Source organism: Miniopterus natalensis, chromosome 18 (assembly GCF_054644295.1).
Source record: "Miniopterus natalensis isolate mMinNat1 chromosome 18, mMinNat1.hap1, whole genome shotgun sequence".
NCBI lineage: Eukaryota > Metazoa > Chordata > Mammalia > Chiroptera > Miniopteridae > Miniopterus > Miniopterus natalensis.
Genome location: NC_142098.1, coordinates 38,106,690 through 38,126,533, shown reverse-complemented (window position 1 = coordinate 38,126,533; position 19,844 = coordinate 38,106,690). Strand labels below are relative to the sequence as shown.

At 46.9% G+C, this 19,844-nt stretch overlaps 2 protein-coding genes across 2 annotated transcripts; one reads left to right on the top strand and one right to left on the bottom strand.

Annotated features, from left to right (window-relative positions):
* The first annotated feature begins 337 nt into the window (after positions 1 to 337).
* Positions 338 to 5,893, top strand: CABP5 (calcium binding protein 5). The gene is made up of 6 exons (XM_016216722.2): positions 338 to 400; positions 760 to 790; positions 1,300 to 1,443; positions 2,400 to 2,509; positions 3,342 to 3,489; positions 5,868 to 5,893. The coding sequence occupies exons 1-6, from the start codon at positions 338 to 340 to the stop codon at positions 5,891 to 5,893; spliced, it is 522 nt and encodes a 173-aa protein (XP_016072208.2).
* A 4,923-nt stretch (positions 5,894 to 10,816) lies between these two features.
* ELSPBP1 (epididymal sperm binding protein 1) lies at positions 10,817 to 19,449 on the bottom strand. The gene is made up of 6 exons (XM_016216728.2): positions 19,380 to 19,449; positions 16,647 to 16,654; positions 16,414 to 16,543; positions 15,045 to 15,191; positions 11,639 to 11,797; positions 10,817 to 10,974 (listed from the first exon to the last, which is right to left on the bottom strand). The coding sequence occupies exons 1-6, from the start codon at positions 19,447 to 19,449 to the stop codon at positions 10,817 to 10,819; spliced, it is 672 nt and encodes a 223-aa protein (XP_016072214.2).
* Positions 19,450 to 19,844: the final 395 nt, after the last annotated feature.

The following is a 19,844-nucleotide window of genomic DNA, read 5'->3' as shown; positions in this document are numbered from 1 at the left end:
CTGTACACACTTGGGGCTTCTAATGAATGGGCACCCTCTGCTCTAATCCCCACTTTTTAAACTCTCCAATTCCATTCTGGGGATAAAAGGTCAGAGCCTGAGACTGGCTGCCCCTCCTGTCTCACTAAAGCCAGATGGGGAGGCAGGAGCTGCTCTGATCCCTCTGCAGCCCCTGTGATTTCCACCCCAGCTGTCACAGCTCTGACAGGGAGAGGCAGGAAGAGCTGGCAAAGGAGTGATAGAAAAGATAAAGAGGCTGAGCCACGGAGGGCCCGGGAAGGAGGGAACCGTCTTGAGATTGGTGCCCCGCCCCTCGTGAGCTCCGCCCTGCCCCTCCATGCAGTTCCCCGTGGGCCCCGCCTGCATCTTCCTGAGGAAAGGAATCGCTGAAAAGCAGAGGGTGAGTGAGGGTGAGGTCGGAAGTCCCTTCATCTGGCGATTGAGGGGTTGGATTTGATGGCCTCTGAGACCCTGTTGGGCACAATGGGATGGATGTCTCCTTGGGAAAGGCAGGAGAGAGCTCAAGATTCAAGGATGGGAGAGAGGAAAGGAGAGGGGTGAGAAAGGGTGGGGAGCAAATAGCTGTGGAATGGGAGCCGGGAGACCAGAGGAGGGAGGAAGGTGAGGGGTGGAGGGGAGCAGGGCTTGGAGGAGACAGGAAAGGGGGAAGGGGCCGCAAGATGTGGGGACGTTTGGAGGATGGAACGTTGGATGACTGACGCTCTCTCCAAATTCCATCTCCCTTGCGTTCCTCTCCAGGAAAGGCCACTGGGACAAGATGAGATGGAAGGTACACTCTCCCCCTGATGCCCCCACATCACCATCCACTCACGTGCCTGCTCCCTGTCCCTTTGTGCATTTCGGTGTAAGTCCCCTCACATGGAAATTTTACATTGCTCTCTTTCCACTCAGCTGTGATTTCGTGGAATTCTTTCTCATGGCAGCGTAGGTACCTCCCAAAGTGTTTAGAAGGCATACCCTTCCCCCGTGTCTCAGAGACCCAGGAGTGACACATGAGTGTTAGGATGAATCAAAAATCATTGGTTTTTCTCTTGATGGTTTTGAAGTGTCCCATATCTTCACCCAAGACTTGGAAGGACTTGAGTGCTACCATTCAGTGGCCTCAGGAATCGATCCTCTTGCTAACACATTTCGTACGTCACTCTTTTTTGAAATATTGGTTTTTAAAACGTGTTCTTTGAGGAGTCTCTGTATGCCTCATTGATGGTTTCAAGGGAAGCTACTCTTCCCCACTGACCATTTTGAGTTCCTCAAAAGTTGTTTCTTCTTAACTTTCAGAGCTCCAGGAGGCATTTCTTGAGTTCGACAAGGACCGAGATGGGTTCATCTCTTGTAAGGATCTGGGAAATCTCATGAGAACAATGGGTTACATGCCCACGGAGATGGAACTGACTGAATTGGGCCAGCAAATTCGCATGAACTGTGAGGCCGGGGAGTGGGAGGAATTACTGGGGTGAGGGGAGGGCTATTATAATTGGTAAGGATATAGAGGTTGAGAGTAGAGTTGGAGATAGGGAGGAGGGTAAGAGGGACTAGAAGCCTGGAAAGAAACAGTTCAGATTATACTTAGGGAGGCAGCATTTGAAGTGGGGGAAATGGTGGCTCTTAAAGATAGATTTGGGTTCAAGTCCCAGTTCTATTATTTACAAACTGTGGTCATTTTGAAAAAGTGGAATTAAGCCCCGCTCTTGAGTCTTAGTTTCCGCATCTGTCGAGTGAAGATGGTATCACTGCTTACTTCATGGGATTGTGGGAAGGAAGGGATAAAGATGCAAATGCAAGTAAAGGCTTAGCCTCCAATAAATGCTTATTAAATGCTGGTTATTACTATCACCACTAAGATTCATCAGTGGAACACAAGATTGGAACTGCTTTTGATGCGGGAAACAAACTTGGACTTGGAGCTAATGTTGATGAACAGTTTTGCAAAAAGGATGTGTTTTTTTTTTCCAGATGGCAACCAGAGCGGATTTGGGGGTGGAAGTTGGGATAAAATTACTGTTGGGTTTGCTTCTGAGCATGTTACTGGGTAAACAAGGTTGAATTCAAGGCCATGGTAGTATTCGTATCTGGAAGAGACTTGGTGCTCATTTAGCCCATACTCTTTCTTCTACAGATCTACAGGTGAGGGAATATAGATGTGAACCAGTGAAGAGATTTATTCCACGTTACGTGGACAGTTCGTTACTTCCACCATATCACACTCCATCCAGCCCTGTCCAGATTAGAGAGACAAGAGGGCTTGAGTTGGCTGAAAGTGAAAGCTCAGAAGGCAGAGAGATTGGAGATCTATGTCTTGAACAGATCTGAAGGGCAAAGTGAGGTAATGGAGGGCTGGGCCACACAGAATCTCACTAGACCTGCCTCTCCTTCCCCAGTGGGTGGCCGTGTCGACTTTGATGACTTTGTGGAGCTGATGACTCCCAAATTGCTTGCAGAAACGGCTGGGATGATTGGCATCCAGGAGATGCGAGATGCCTTCAAGGAAGTGAGTTGAGAATCTCACAATCCTGGGGGTGGTGGAAGGAGACCCAGAGGCCAATGATGAGTCATCAACCATGGACAGAACCCACCCAAACCAACTATTTTTCTAGCTATAGTGGGATTTATAAGAAAGTAAAATATAAAACATATTCCAAGTTCCCGCATTGGACAAGGTGCTCTCTCTATTTTATTTAATGCAACCTTCAGAAATAAGGGCAGGAATTAGTAGTCATTTATCTCTTTTTTTAATTTTTTATTCATTGATTTTATTATATTTACTTTTATTTATTTTTTAATCCTCACCTGAGGATATTTTTTCCGTTGCTTTTCAGAGAAAGTTGAAAGGAGAGGGAGAGAGAAACATAGATGTGCGAGAGACACATCGATTTGTTGTCTCCCACATGCGCCCCGACTGGGGCCAGGGATTGAGTCTGCAACTCAGGTCTGTGCCCTTGGCCAGAATCGAGCCTGGGACCCTTCAGTCTGCGGGCCGATGCTCTAGCCACTGAGCCAAACTGAGAGAGAGAGGGGAGGGGAGAGACCGATTTGTTGTTCCATTTATTTTTGCATTCATTGGTTGATTCTTGTATGTGCCCTGACTGGGGATGGAACCCACAACCTTGGCGGGTTGGGACGATGCTCTAACCGAGCTACCTGGCCAGGGCCAGTAGTCATTTATCTTAATCATAAATATGAGGAAACTCTCACTCATGGAGATTACAAATCTTATCTAAGATCTTGCAATCGCCAAAACACGTTAGGACTTCTCATCTTCAAGCAGGTAATAGGAAGTCATTCAAAGGCCACCTGCACTGTCTCCTTCTGCTCCTGTCCAGTTTGACACCAACGGCGACGGGGAGATCACCCTGGGAGAGCTGCAGCAGGCCATGCAAAGACTTCTGGGCGAGAAGCTCACCTCCCAGGAGATCTCCGAGGTTGTCCAGGAAGCCGACGTGAATGGAGACGGCACTGTGGACTTTGAAGGTGCCGCCTCCAGCTCCGACACCCCACATGATTTTCCCAGTTGCTGTTCCTGCTCACTCTTCCCCCAGGTTTAGGCTGGGTGGGGTGTGGGGGGTGCAGCAGGTTTTGGAAGGGTTTTTATTGCAACCCTATGTCATTTCAAAGACCTCAGTGCCTCTCACCTCTCGCTTCTGCCCCCAGCTGCTCCTTGGAACACCGTGCCCGGGGCCCCTCCTACACGTGCTCCCCAAGAATCATGACCACCTCCCCATCCCGTCCTTGTTCACTGGGCGCCTTTGTCATTGGAACAAAATGTCCCATCAGAAGAAGAGTGGACTGGTTGGTAGCTGAGACTCGGGGGCCAGATTTGCAGGGTTCAAATTTAGTCTCTTACTAACTCTGTGGCCTTAGCCCAGCACTTATACATTTTGTCAAAATTTTCACATCTGCAAAATGGGGGTAATGATGAGACTTTTCTTCCAAAGTTTTGGAGGAAACAGAAAGGAATCATGCACCAAGCGCCACTTCCTCTCCGCTCTCATGTCACTGCCCTTTCTGGGATACCCTTTCCTCTTTCCACTGGCTAACTTTTTTTTTTTTAAATCCTCACCTGAGGATATATGTGTGTTTTTAAATTGATTTTTTAAAAGTATATCTTTATTGATTTCAGGGAGAGGAAGGGAGAAGGAGAGAGAGAGACAGAATCATCAATGATGAGAGTCATTGATCAGCTGCCCCCTACACGGCCCCCACTGGAGATCGAGCCCGCAACACAGGCATGTGCCCTGACCGGGAATTGAACCGCGATCTCCTGGATCCTAGGTCGATGCTCAACCGCTGAGCCACGCCTGGCTGGGCTTAAAATGATTTTTAGAGAGAGGATGGGAGAGAGAGAAACATCAATTGGTTGCCTCCTGTTCGAGGCCTGACTGGGGATCGAACCCACAACCTTTTGGTGTTAAGGATGATGCTCGAACCAACTGAGCCACTGGCCAGGGCTCTGCTGGCTAACTCTTAGTTAAGCTCCTGGAAGGTGTCCCACTTCACACACCAGGCTCCGTGACCCCATAACCCCCACACATGCCTCTGCAGCAAGCCTGATCCGGGACGTTGCGACAGCTTACATGACTATAGCCTGTTTCCTTCCCAGACCACTGACCGCACCTTCCATCACTGGATCCCCAGTTCCTAGCACACAGCTCAACATGTGTAGACTGAGTGACTAGATAAAGGAGAAAGATCGGAGTCCTGTGCTGACGGGAGCAGAGATCATTTTTGTGGGAGACGAACCGGGCTTGTCCAGTTCCGATGATAACACTGACTCAAGACTCAGCGCCTAACTGCTGCCTAAAGACCCAGCCCAGGGTCCTTAGTCTGATGTTCAAGTGCGTCCGTGGCCCGGCCCCCTCCCTTGAGCCGTGTCTTCTCTGGCCACCTGACCTTCCATGTTCTGGTGCACACTGGGTGCTGCTCTGCTCTCCCCAACTTCTGGTCCTCTCTCCCCAGGGTTCCTTCCACTGACATGCTTCCCCATGTCATTGATGCCCTTTCCAGATCTTACCCATCTCCCAGGACTTCACGACAATGCAACCTCTGCAAAGACACGCCCCTACACCCTTAGCTGGGTGTACTGGTCCCCGCTGTGGAGCCTGACAGATCTTTCCATTCCTCTCCACAGGAAGTGGTCACCACAGACCTGCTGTGTGACTTGTGTTCGCCTCCTGGGCTGAGAAATTCTGGGGGGCAGCGAGGGGTCTTCTCTGAACCATCTCTGCTCTGTAACTCCCCATACTTAGTATTTGCTGCATGGCTACGACCTAGCAAATGCTGGGTGCCTGCGGGCCTAGCCAGGCTCGGGTGTAGTGGGCATCCATGAAGATCGGCAAGAGGCACGAGATAGACCTTTGAGGAGACAGGGCGTCAAGCCCACCACAGGCAAGGGAGGGACAGACTTACCTCAAGACCTGAGTGGGACCAGTGAGTTCACCGGCTTGGGTCACAGCAGTCAGGACAACCTTTGTTCATTCTAGGGCTCACCACTCGCCCGCTCACGTGACCTCAGGCGCATTGGCCAACCTTGCTGGCCTTGGTTTGCCTATCTGTTAAGTGGTCTTAACAGATTGGTTAAAAAGATGCTCTAGGGTTGATTGAAAAGATGAAGTAAGATACTAGTAATTGCTATTTATTTAACACCTAGTGTGACTTACAAGCATAATATTGTTTAACCACCTTAAAAACCATATCAGGCAACTTCTCATTTTGTCATTGAGGAAATCAAGGCAGAGAGGGGCCAAGTAATTTTCCAAAGGCCACCATGGCTCCTGACAGTAGGAAGGGCTCAGAAAGGTGATGTTGCTGCTCTTACAAATAAACGCCTCACCGGGGACCTTTCTTTGCAGAGTTTGTGAAGATGATGTCTCGCTGAGGAGGTCTGGGACCCCGTCGCTCCCCACCGTGGTCACCGTGGAGGACAATGCCCTTCTAGGGCGTGTGGGGACTGGAATGAGGTTCCATGGAAAGGGAGAGCTTTGTGGGGGCGGGGGGGGCTACATCTCTAGAGCTAGATCGAGGAGGAAGACTCCACATACGGAAATGAGAGCTGGACTAGGGTCCAGTTGCTGCTCCAGGAATTCCACAGGGGAACGACATCTCCCACTCCGCACAATCCTGCAGCCCTGCGGCGACCTGCCCGTCCCTTCCCCAGCTTCCTCTTGCGTTAGAGTCGTCTGTTCTCGAAACGGTCAGCACTAGTTCTGCCTTCGCGCTCCCTGCCCGTCTGCCTCAGAGCCCTCGTCTCTTTCCCTGGGCGAAGGGGGGCCAATCACGGGGCTGGACGCGGGTACCCTAAGACTGGGCTTGGAAACGGCCCCTCAAAGAGGCATCAAAGTGAGCTTACCCCCACCCCCTCCTTGGTTTCCTGGATGCTTGTCTGCTTTCCCCCTCCGGCTTCCTAATTCCTTCTCCTTGGGTAAGAGACTCTGGCCACTGGATTAAATCACAAATCGGTTTAAAAAGGTTTAGGCCAAGCTGATCCCCAGGGAATTAATCCCCCGCAAAATGTCATCCTGCAAAGAGAGAGGTCTCACTGAGGACGGGAGCCTCCAAATCCTCGGCTCAGACAGGTTCCCTGGACTGCGGCTGGAAGCCCCTGCCTCCGAGCCGGCGGCCTGGGCTGTGCAGGAGATCCCTGCGGGTCTCCGGGCAGGCGGCTCCATCCCCACGCCTGATGCAGGTCCGGCTGCGAAACTGGAAGGTACCTTCCTCCTCACCTCTCCCTGTGAGCAGGACGCGTCCCTAACGCAAAGGCCCTCAGCTCAGGCCTCCCTCCAAGTTTTGCTCACATTTGAAATCCAGCAGGTAGATGCACAGATGGGTCATCGCGTTCAGTACCCTCGTTTCGTAGAATTAAAATTTAAATAAAAAAAAGTAGAGTCAGAATAATGCATTTTCTCACCCCTTACTGTGGCCTCTCCTTATTGTCACTTTACCATAAAGAGACCATTTCATTTTAAGCTTCCTACCCGCCATTGCCTCCCCCCCCCCCTTCCTTCCACCCTTCCTTTACTCGGCCTTGATGTACGGGGTGCTTGCCATGCAAGGCTCTCTTCCAAGCCCAAACCCCGCTCCCAGGAGATAACATTATAGCGGGAGGAGGCAGCCACACAACAAAATAAATGAGTAAACGTAATCATCTGTAGAATGTTAGAAGGTGGTAAGAGATGTGGGGAAAATGAAACAAAGTGGCTTGAGGGGTTCTGGGAATGGACAGGAGTTGTCATTCTATAGGGACATCAGGTGCATGCCTGGGGAGCATTTTGGACACAGTGTAGGGTGAGTGCAAAGGCCCCGAGGCAGGAATGTGCCTGGAGGAATGGCAAGGAGACCAGGGTGGCTGGAGAGGGGGGTGTGGTGGGCAGTTAGACAGACGTGAGCAGAGCCCGAACGGTGAGCCAGGTACAGAAGGTCACCAGGATGGAAAGCCCTAAGGGCCTAGCAGTGGACAATCATAGGGTGGGATCTTGCCCCCAGGGTGACCTATCCTCTCCTAGCTTATCACTGGTCATGTGGTTTGGACCCCCAGACCTTTCTGCTTAGAGATGACATCCAGGCCTCAGTTGTATTTCAGCTCCAAGTCCAGAAAATCAGCAAAACCAGACAATTGATGCCTCCGCTGACCTCAGGACCAGCTGCGTCGGATAATGACCCCCGCCCTGGCACCAACAATCAATCAGTGGAGACCATACCCTGAAAGGATACACTTGGAAAGCTGCTGAATATTCTATTGAGACCTTCCCCTGGGACCTCCCCTAAAATCTCCTCCCTTAAAACCCTTAGGACAGAGGACCCGGCCTGCTCTTCCTCCCCGGAGCAGCCCCATGCCTTTCCCTCCCCCCTCCCTCTTCTCCAGGCATGTTATCATTACCTTCCTCACTCCCAAGCTCCAAGGGCCCTTCTTTTGCCTCTATAACTTGTTTCCTGAGCTCGTTTCTTCCACCATTCATTTCTTCCACCTCCGTGATTTTCCAAATAAATGCTCTCTTACAGTTTGAGTCTTGGTTCTGAATTCTTTCCCAGCCAGAACTCAAGTACTGAGGTTGCTGAACCCGGGTCTGGTCTGACCCCACCAGTCTAACACCTGGTGTTCTTTCCACCACCACCAACAGGAAGGGGGTCAGAGTGGACCAGGGGTTCAGTCACGGGAGCCTGTTCTTAGAGGTTGTTTTAAGGAACTTGGAGGGTTTGGGGCAGAGGAGTGATACAGTCCAGATGAGCCTTTCAAAGTCAACTTCCGCCTCCCATCCCAGCTCCATCTGTTGCATCTGTACTCTCACCCACCACCCATCCACTCACTGACTCACCCAGTCAGTCCCTACTGTCCCAGGTGAGGGAAATAGAGCAGTGATGAGGTTCTTGACCTCAGGGAGCTTCTATTCTAGAGCTACACAATTTAGTAGGCTCTTTGGCAGTGATGGAAATGTTCTTGATCTGTGTCGTGCATTCTGGCAGTCACTAGCCATATGTGACTATTAAGTATTAAATGTGAATGTCACCAGACAGGGACCAGGCCCTGAGTCCAGCCAGTAGTGTGTGGGTTCTTGCCTTCACGCAGGAAAGATTTCGCAACACAAGTCCAGGTGATTTTGAGAGTATGTTTATTAAAGCTGGGGACAGTGAAACAAGGAAGGGCTTAGGATAGAGCCTAGGAGAGAGCAACAGGAAAGAGCCCAGGCAGTGCTCTGCCTCAGCTTCCTAGAAACATAGGAAAGAAGAGAGCCAAGGTGGGGCTGCTGTCAGCTCACTGGAAAGTCAGAGAAAAAGGGGACCTAGAAGACAGGATGGGGCATGTAAACCCGGGACAAGCTGCCACTGCCCACTGCTCCCTTGGCTGCAAGTCTAGTGGTGTCCCTTAGGGTTCAGGAGGAAGTAAAAGTTCATGCCCGAGAGGGGACAGGGGTGTGCTTAGAGCCAGCCAGCGCTGGTACCTTTTGTCTCCAGGGTTTTATCTCCCTTCCGCAGGCCAGAATTTTAGGGGCTGGGTTTCAGCAGAATAGTCATCAGCTTTCCGCATGTGTTTTTAATATGCTGATGCGTCAAAATGAGGGTATAGTGGAGTTTGGGATTATTCTCTGGTCCGCTTTACTGTTTTCGTTTTATCTTGGGTCTGTCTGGCTCTGATGGGGTTTTTGTTATTTGTTCCCCTGACTTCATCTGTCCTTGGGTTTGGCTGGCACAAATGGCATTAATTGGGTCTGTGTTCTTCTCCACCAAGTCAATTTACGCTATATATTCTCTGGTTGGGGGGGAGAGAGATAAACAGTTTGCTCTCAAGTGTCCTTGGTTCGGGAAGATAAAGTCTTGCAATTCACTAGCTGGCTCTAAGTTGTTCAAATTGCTTGGCCTTGTTTAATTATCTTGTTTCAGTTTCCCCATTCCACTCGCCAGGAATTTTCCTAGCTTCTTACTATCCTGCTTCATGATGAGTGAGGCTGAGAAACTGAGCTTTATTTTTCTTGTATTAAGTTGTTAACATTTCATTAATAAATTATTGATTTTATCAATTAGTTAAGTTCATATAGCCCAGTGTGGCCCTGGCCAGTGTGGCTCAGTTGTCCCATGCATTGAGAGGTCGCTGGTTTGATTCCTGATCAGGGCACATGCCTGGGTTGTGGGCTCAATCCCCAGTAAGGGAAGTGCAGGAGGCAGCCATCAATGTTTCTCTCTCTCTCTCCCCCTGTCCCTTCGTCTCTCTCTAAAATCAATAAAAAAACATATTAAAAAATAAATAGCCCCCTGTGGTTAGTGGCTACTGTACTGGACAGTGCCTGTCCGTGCTATAAGCCTGGGGTTATTCTAGGTTCCAGCGACAAGGTCTTTGCTTTCTTTGCGGTTATAGTCCAGGGTGAGGGGAGAAGAAAAAGAATTACTTAAGAGAACCTCAGATCAGGAAGATGCTTTGAGGAAGATAAAGTGGGGTGGTGAGATACCAAGAGAACTGGGGAAAGAGGCAAGGTGGTTGAATTAGCTGGAGTATAAGGAGGAGGGGAAGGAGGAGGAGAACATGAGATTGCACCTGGGCTCCCAGGGAAACAGATTCTGTAATCAATTATTGATGTCTGCAATGGTCATGGGGAAGGACTCATCGAGGTGGCCTTGCAATGAATTTCCTACCTTTTGTTTACTTACTAATTTATTTATTAATGATTAAATAAGTGCCTACAAATGCTCCATTCAAATCAGAGTTTTCTAGAAAGAGAGAGCAGGCTGTACTTACTTCCAAGGCTCCCTGGGTTGAAAATCTGATCTCCCCACCATGTGTCTCACCAACACAGTCACCACACACTCGCATCCCTCACCATATCTCTCAGTTTAGGAGGCAGAAAGGGCAGCCCAAGTTCATCTCAGGCTCCTTTATTGGTGGTTAGGCTACATTCTCCCTCTGTTTTTCACAAGCAACCAAGTGATTAAGCAAGATAGTGGACAGGGTATTTCTAAAAGTGATTATCTAAGCTTGAAAGATGGTGAGAAAAAGATGAAGCTGGTTCCAGACTTGACCTGTCTTCCTCTGAAGATGTTTTTCCTCCCCTTGAAAATAAAATCCAAAGCCAGCGTTTAGGTCACAGGTATCCATTGACTCAAAATGTAATATAAACTGTATTGACTTTCAAGACTCAGTCAGAAGCAGCTGAGCCACCCCCTGCCCCTCACCTGGCTCATGGGAGCCAGTCAGTCAATGGACAGTGTGCGCCCACACCTCACCTCTATTGCCGTAAGTTTGGTGGGAGAGGGACCTGCAAGAAGATAGTTCTGCTCTTGCAGAACCCAGGGTGCTGCCTGTCTTACCTTTGCATTAGCAGTACACCCAGGTGCGGTCCCGGTCATAGTTGTAAGAGGTTGCACACCATAAAATGTTTCTCTTTGATCCTTTGGTAGTGCAGTTAAAATAATTCTTGTTTTTATAGATGAATGGGAAGTGGCAGGGATAGCCAGGAACCATGGATGTAATTCCTTGGGAGAAGGAGAGGAGACAGTGGTTATGCCCGGGACTTTACGCTACAGCATCAATGTTTCTCTCTCTCTCTTAAAAAAAAAAAAATCAATTAAAAAAAGAAAGAAGAGTTGGTTCAGATTTGGCCCATAGGCAGGCCGAGTTTGCAGATGGCTGCTCTAGGAAAATATAACTTTGTTTGACTACCTATCTGCTATGGATTGGAGGCCCCAACTCTGTAGCTTGTAGACGATTAATATTTTGTGAATAATTTTTGTTCAACAGAGATGCCAATAATTTCTGTCTGGTAGACAAGATAACCCCAGAGGTTTGATAGCCCCTTAGATATGAACAGCTTTTGTATCTAATTTAGCAATCTTGCTTCTGCTCAGCACTCTTTTCTTCACTGACTATATGTATTTTTCTTAACATCCTTTGAACTGGCTTTCCTACCCTAGTTTTCTTATTAATAGATTTTTTTAAGAAAAAAAACCCCACACCCTTAAAAATAGTATTGTTTTTGCTACTTGTTCATCAAACCAACGAGGGCAGAGCTCTGCCTTAATGGTCATCGTATCCCCAGAGCCCAGGCACAGTGTCTGGCTCCCAGTGGGGCTGGAGTAGGTATTTGTTGAGTAAACGAATGAAGGGCCCGCCCGCACCCAATCCCCGTGCCCAGATTACTGGTGTCGGCACAGAGACTCCACTTCCCGTCCTTGTCCATGTTCTCTGTGGTTGGGCACCACAGCCTGCTGCTTTCGTCCTCAAGGCATTCGGAGATTACATTATTTCTGTAGATGGAGGGGAAGACGCAGGACTTGCTTAAGGAATTTCCCCCAAACTCTGAAAATGACCATGCAAAGGTTACTGGTCAAGAATAGGCGATGAGAAGGGTTTCTATTCATCACACACCAACTATGGGCCATGCTTTGCTTCATGAAAGGTAATATAGTATTGAACACTCCCCAACAACTTGTGATGTTCTTATTTACACTTTACAGGTAAGTGAGAGCCCAAACCATTGACACCCACACAGTTTACTGTCTACATTAACAAGGCTTTCTTGTTCCACGGGCTTCAACAACACAGCTCTACTATTCTGCGAAATTCTTGCCCGGGAAGATAAAAGTTGCAAATAACTATATTGTTCATCTCAGGATCTTGCTAAAAAATCATTTAAATAAACGTTAGACCTTTCAACTTTTCAATAAATTGCTTTAAAAGACTACTTACTCTTCAACTGTGATTGAAAATAAATTTTTAAAAAATGTTAAAAAGACTATTTACTCTTCAAGACACTTTGAATCCTTTTTAGAAACTTCACCTTGCCATGACCACCAGCTCTAAACTATTATATTATTATCCATACCCAATCCTCATCACATCCCCACATTGAAAGGCCCCAAAACCTCATTAACACTCTGACATTGCCCTCCTCCTTCCAAGATGCTATTAAGACACTGTTTAGGTAGTAATCACCCTTACTTTGGTATGCAACAAGCTCAGCATTGCCTAATTAACAGGCTGCTTTGGTGGGGCTCTAAGGGAAGCCAGAATTAAACTAAGGGGACTGAGGTTTAGAGGTAGTACTAACTAGTGATTAAAAGCACAATTTCTGAAGCTTAGACTTCCTGGGGTCAAATCACAGTTCTGCCATTTAACAACTGAACATCTTTGAGCCTCAGTTTCCACATCTGTAAAATGGGGCTACTGGTCAATTCTTTTTTTTTTTTTTTTTACCTTATAGGGGTTGTGGCAGATAAATGGGTTATTGCATGTGAAGCGCTTAGAACAATGCCTGGCACACAGCAAATGCTTACTAAAAGTTCACTATATTATGGCCATTATTATTTTTATTATCTAATGTGCCCAAGATCACACAGGTGGTAAGTGGCAACAGCAGGAGTCTCACTCAGGTCTAACCTCTAAGCTCATTTTTTGACTACTGGCTCAGATGATAGGCAAGGTGGAAAACTTATATTTCTTAGTCATGTGGTATGTTTGAAACACTGTGACAGATCTTTTATTAAAAATGAATTCTAGTCTTTATAAAAACCTTTGAAGTCAGCCTCAATGCCCTCATTTTGCAGGTAACAAACTGAACAAGAGATTTAATAACTTTCCCAATGTAGTGGAGGAAGCCAGAGCTAAAGAGTTTCTTTTCTTCCAGGGCCTATTCTTGGGCATCTGTTTGGTTATTTAAGCAAATTCTAATTTCTCACCATAACCCACCCCACCATTCCTTTGATGCTGTTTCTGTAAATGCTGACTCTGACTAATATTTAGCTTGTAGATAAACAGCATGTTTGTATAAGAATTCTAGGAACTTTCCAGCTGGAATGGCTCAATGATTGAGCACCAACCTATGATCCAGGAGATCGAGGTTCAATTCCTGGTCAGGGAACATGCCCAGGTTGTGGGCTTGATCCTCGGTGGGGGCATGCAGGAGACAGCTGGTCAATGACTCTCTCATCATTGACGTTTCTATCTCTCTCTCCCCCCCTCCCTTCCTCTCTCTGAAATCAATAAAGATATATATTTTTTAAAAAGAAAGAATTCTAGGAACTAACTTCAAAATATACAGACTCTCACCTTCAGTCATCCCAGCTCTGGGAAATTTGCTGAACTTCAATTATAAAACCAGGATGATGAGAACCAGCAGGATGCACACCAGACCATTACTTGACCAGTTTCAAGGTCCTTATCAGAATAGACTGTGCTGGTCTGCACGTAGTCTCCTCAATGGAGAACTCCCCTTCCCTTGATCTCATTGTTCTGTTTTCCCTCTCCTTATAAAAACCTTTGCCTGCATTGTTCTGTTTTCCCTCTCTCCTTATAAAAACCTTTGCCTGCACTGAGAGGTTGAAATGGGCTTTGAGATGAGAGCCCCCCCCCCCATCTTCTCAGGTAGCCGGCACTTGAATAAACCACTTTCCTTCGCACCAGCTCCTGTCTCATGAGTTTGGCTTTCATTGTGGCAGGCAGCCGAACCTGGGTTTTGGTTATATCACCCCATCAGATTTGGGTCTAAGGAGCTTGGATCACATGAAAGATAAACAGAAGTTTAGATACTTAAGTTAGAGTTAAGTTACAATAAAATTTGAAGTGGGTTTAAAACTATACACAGTGTTAAAATATTGTCATAAAATTGGTGTCTTAATTCATTTATTTAGTTTAGGATTTCAAAATGCCTAAAGTTATGGTGTGTGGATAGAATTTAGAGTCAAGAATGGAAATGGAGACAGAGTTAGACTTGGATGAAAAATTAGGTTAAGAGATAGGACAGAGTTATGGTGAGATTTAAGGATAGGGTTGATTTAGAGTTATGGATGACTAGGCTTGGACAAAATTAGGTTTTATATGGCATTAGGATTTTTTGAGTGCTAAGGAAAGAACATAATTAGGATTTTATACAGGAATAAGTGTGCTCATGGATAGCACCTCGCATGCATTTTCATTTCCCTATGGAGGGACCATGCTTACTGAGAAAACATGAGGATCCTTATGAACTTGAATTCAAATTCTAACTCAGACATTACCTAGGAGTGTAACTTTGGTCAGGACTTTATTTTACTGGGACTATTTTTTAAATAGGGGGAACATAACATCTCATAAGAGCTTTCATGGAAAGATTCAATGGGATGTTGTGTATAGGGCTCCTGGATCACAGTCTAATACAGAGAGGGTACTAGAATGAATGGAGGACATTGTTAAATGAAGAGGAGGTGCAGAATTAAAATTAAATGTTAAACTGCATTGAAATGCAAGTAGGGTTTGGCACCAGGTGAATATGGTTATTGTCATTTCTAGAAACAGAAATACTTAAAAACCAGTATCAGGACCACTGCTCATGGTTTCGGTTCTTGGGATAACTGGTTTTTCCTGCTGGCTTTGGGGACTCAGGAGAACATGGCCTCAAGACACTTATGTCCCTTGTGGTTGTCATAGTGTACTCTCTGAGAAGACCCTTTGCCCCTAGAAGTATTTCTCCTAGTGCTCTGCTCTCCACCTTGCCACCATCCCCTCATGAGGATCATTGCTTTCCACCATCCTCTCCACCACACAGTCCATTCTTGCTCCAGTGCCTTACCGTTGACTTCACAGTATTTCCACTGCTGCTTCTCATCAAAGTTGGAGGTGACTGAGCACCACAGCTTTCCAAATAAGCTGCCTTCCTTGATGCAGCTCCTGTAGGACTTTCCTTGATAGATGAAGGGGAAGATGCATCGTGGGTAATCTGTATGGAAAGCAGTCCATGAGTGGCTTGACTCTCTAGTCATCCACAGGACAGTCAAGAATCATTAATCAATCAATCAACCACCAAAGCACTGGACAAACGTTGGGTTTATACACTCATTTCATCAAGCTTTAGTAAAGAAAGCCTACTCCATGTGCTTTCAAATCTGCTCCAATAGAGTTCCCGATCTCAATCCATGGTGCCCCCACCTGTTAACAGAACTTAGTGTCTTAAAAAACTAATCTGTTATAATTACCAAAAGATCTGTAGGAATAAAGTCAAAACAAAGGCTTTTAATGGTTTATGACCAACAGATGAAGTCAAGATGTTGATATACAAAAACTGTTGAGATTACAAAAAAATGTTAAATGTCAGTGAAGTAAAATATAGTAAAGTTATCACGTGAGTGCTGGTGCCTTATAGCAACTTCTGTAAAATAGACTGAATTTCCCACCACAAATGTAGCACAAAAAATAGAGTTTCTGACATTATGTTTTTGATGGGTGGATTTACTCACACACAATGAGGGAATCTTGGTTACTTGGGAGTGAAGGAGGGGCTGTCTTAGATGAAGGGGTGAGGGAAGCTTCCTTGAGCAGGTGACATTTGAGAAGAGAGTCAGTCATGCAAACATCTGGGGGGGAGTGAGTTCCATGTAGAGGGAATAAGAGTGTGAAGAGTTTAAAGACTAGAAGGAGTTCAGAATATTTGAGAAGTGTGACAACCACTGGAGCTGGAGCTCAGCAGGCAAGGATGGGAGGGGGAGAAGGTGAGGACAGAGAAGGGCAAGGTTATATAAATCTTTGCAAATCAAGGTGAGGGGTTGTCTTTCTTTTTCCTCCTATTGAGTTGTATGAGTTCTTTATATATTTGAGGAAAATAGTAAACAGAATCCCTCAATTCCCTTTTCTTGGATAGTTTAGGGGGTTTTTTCCTTGTTAATTTAGAAAATTAAGAAAGAGACAGAGAATACAACTGTTTTCTCTGGTCCCCTGGTCTTACAATCATTCCATTCAGAGAGCACCGTTTTAAACACGATCGTGGTGAACATCAATATCCAGCATTACCATTCAGTGCTTGGCTTCCTAGAGTATTTTCCGCACACACGTGCATATTATAACGTGTCTGCAAAAACATGACCCTGTTCTCCACACTCACACGGTCTCATTGGTAATCCACCACTTTCAGAAACCCGCTGAGGGGACCATATGGCTGCGCTCACCTTCTATAAAGCACAGCTTCCACTGGCCATTGTACACTGCTCTGGTTGCACACCAAGGCCATAAGTTGCTTCTTCTGATGCAAGAGAAGTAAGCAGACTTCTTGTAGATGAAGGGAAAGACACACATGCTCTTGCCATCTGAAGGACAGAAGGACAAAACAGGAGTGGACTGGGCACAATGCCGGACCAGAGAGGATCCTAGGCTTGGCTCCTGCAGTGTCTGAAGGCTGCACGTGTTGACCTCCCACCCAGCTTCCTCAGGATGCACAAGGGCGTGTCCAGTTGATGTTTGGACCAAGAGTACCAGGGAAGAGTCTCATGAATGACCTGCAGAGAATGTTGAGGCCCCAGGTCCGTGAAGCCATGAAGCAGAAGGATCTTGTTTCTCTGAATCACAACGAAAGAGGCCCCCCACCAAACGTCCACACTGAAGCGTTAGAAGAGTTAGACTTGAACCTCTGTTCAGTTCAGCCACTGACATCTGGGAGTTGTTTGTTACATAGTTGGTCTGCTACTAATATGGGTGGACAAGACACAGCCTCGCCTTGAACCTGCCTAGGCCCCTCTTGTTCTGGGTCAGATCCTTACCCTGGGTAATCTGGTAAAGTACCATGACAGGGACAAGGGGTGTTTGGGGAGCGAGTGGAAAAGGCAGAACTCCGTCTTTGAACCTCACCAATGGGTTAATACAATTAGGGGTCCTTGAGTAATATTGCATTTTCCACCTCTGGGTCTCTTCTGGGTCTCGGAACTGTTTGGTCTTGGTTTTGCCAACTTTAAACCAGTTAAGATTTGGAAAGTGCTTAGCAGAGTACCTGGGGCATGACTGCTGCTCAACAAATGTCAGCTATCATTGTCATCATCGTCATCACCACTGATGACTTTCCTCAGTGATGGACATCACTGAGTCTAGGGGATGCTGGTGATGAAGGGGAGGCAGGCAGATGCCCCCTGTATGCAGAATTAAGGTTATCCTCAGGGTTGTTGGTAAGAGTCAACACATAATAGACACTATTAGCCATGTGCAAAGTAATCCAGCAGATGGTCTAATCTTCTTAACTGAGTTGAAATCCTCCATAATCCAGGCCCCGCTGACCTCTCTGTTCTTCCTCTCTGGCTAACATGTCCCTGACCTTACTCCACGCTTTTTCTGGCCTTTGGGGTTTGCTCATGGCCTCCATCCTGCCCTGAGTGCCTTTCCCCTCTTCCTGGCTTTTCTCCCCACTCCTCCCCCATGAAGACTTGGTCTAGTCTAGATCAATACTCTTCCTCACTCTTGTAGTACTCTGAGCTGATCTCTGCAAATGCACTCACCTTTTGCTGCTGCTGCTGCTGTTGTTGTTGTTGTTGTTGTTGTTGTTGTTGTTGTTAATCCTAACCCAAAGATATTGTTCCATTGAGTTTTAGAGAGAGTGGAAGGGAGGGAGGGTGGGGGAGGGGAGAGAGAGAAAAATATCCTTGTGAAAGAGACGCATTGATTGGTTGCCCCCAACTGGGGGCCGGGGTTGAGCCTGCAACCCAGGTATGTGCCCTTGACTGGGAATCGAACTCGTGACCCTTCGGTGCCGGGGCCAACACTCTAACCACTGAGCACACCGGCCAGGGCTGTACTCACCAATTTTTAAAAAAATATAATTATCTGTTTTTATATCTGTCACTCCCATTGACTGTGAGCTCTCTGAGCGCAAGGCCTGGGTTTTATTTATTGCTACGCTTCTGGCCCGTAGTACTGTGACTGGCACTTAGGAATCACCCAACAAACATGTATGGAATGAATGAGTTTATAAATATGTGCAGAGGGGGACTTTCGGGTACCGAGTTTCAGCACAGGGATGTCAGTGTGGTCTCAGGAAGGCATGGCCAGGATGACATCATAAGTGGAAAAGCTGACGCTCAATCAAGCACATTGTTAACTGTGTGAATAAACTGTGGGCTCTTAACCTTTTCGGGACTTGCCGGGTTGCTTTGAGAACCCAGACCTTCTCTCTAGGAAAAGGTTTGTATGCCCTTCTGGTGGAGGCCACTGTGCGTTCACCAAAACCAGCTTCCTTTCCCTCCCACGTGCACTGCTGAACTGCATTTCCCAGGCTCCCTTGCAGTTAGGTATCTAGTGAGTTCCGGTGGCTGGAAATAGGAGGAAGCGGTGGATGTCACTTCCTGGCCTGGCCCCAAAAACCCACTCTCCTCTGAAATCCTCCAGACTCTTGGTCTTTGTCTATCAGCTTGAAGCAAAGAATCCACAGAGCATTCTGAAGCCCTGGGGGGATGGCGAAACCCCAAGATGGAAGAAGCTTGTATCCCCGCCGACTAGATGCGCCCTCATTGGATTTTATAGAAGCAAGAAATAAAATGTTATTGCTTTAAGCTTCTGATACGCTGCAGTTCGTTACAATAACTGTTCTCACTACCCTGATAAATACACACCTTTTCGATACAAATCCAGGGTTTCCTGGGCTCTACTGCTTGCCCAGTTACCCCAAGTGAGGAATCTCTGGAATATAGAATATGATCATTGAAAAAGGACTTTGTGGAATCAAAGTGCATGAGTATGAGAGTGTTTCTTGAGCCTTGTCAGGCAGAAAAGGATCCTAACCATAGAGAATGTTTCGCCATAACTCGCGTGAGGATTCAGCCCGCTGAAATGATAGAGCCCCCCTTTTTAATAAACATAGTATTTGCATTTCCCCCACCGCATGCTGAGCATCATGAAAGGTGCTTGTGTCCATGATCCTATTTAGCTTTCAAAAGAGCCCCCTGAGGTAAATGCCATGGTTCCTCTCTCACAGGTTGAGAACTGACCTCATGGAGGTCGCACTGCTTGACCAAGGTCACACAGAGAGAGAGGGTCCAAACCCCAGGTCTGTCTGAGATTCCCACTAAGCCATCTTGGACCCAGGAATCGTGACTTTGGCCCATTCACTCTTTCTGGTTTCCAAATCCTCCCCATCTTTTCCCGGTATACTCACCTCCACTTATCTCGTAGGTGTAGAGGAGGAAGGCCGTCCATCCCAACAGACAAGTGGACCATCGGTTCATCTTGGCCGGCCTCTTCTTTCTGGGTTGAAGACAAAAAATTGTGCTCCCATGGGTCCCTTCCCTCTTCCACTAATTCCCAAGTTGGATGTCATGCATGCCTTTTCTCTTTCCATCCCCAGAGAGTAATAAAGGTTAACATTCTTACAGAAGAGAAAATATATATGTACTGTCATTATGGAGGGGAGGTGTGATAGAAAGAAGAGATGTAGCTTTTGTGGAGAACCTACTATATTCCAGGCTAGACGCTCAACACACTGTATGCCACTTGGTTCTCACAAATCAAATGATAGATGTTTTTCACCTCCATTTTACAAGTGAGAAAACTGAGGCTCAGAGAAGCCAAGTAATCTGCCTGCGTTGGTTACACAGTGAGAAGATGGCAGGATTCTAACCCA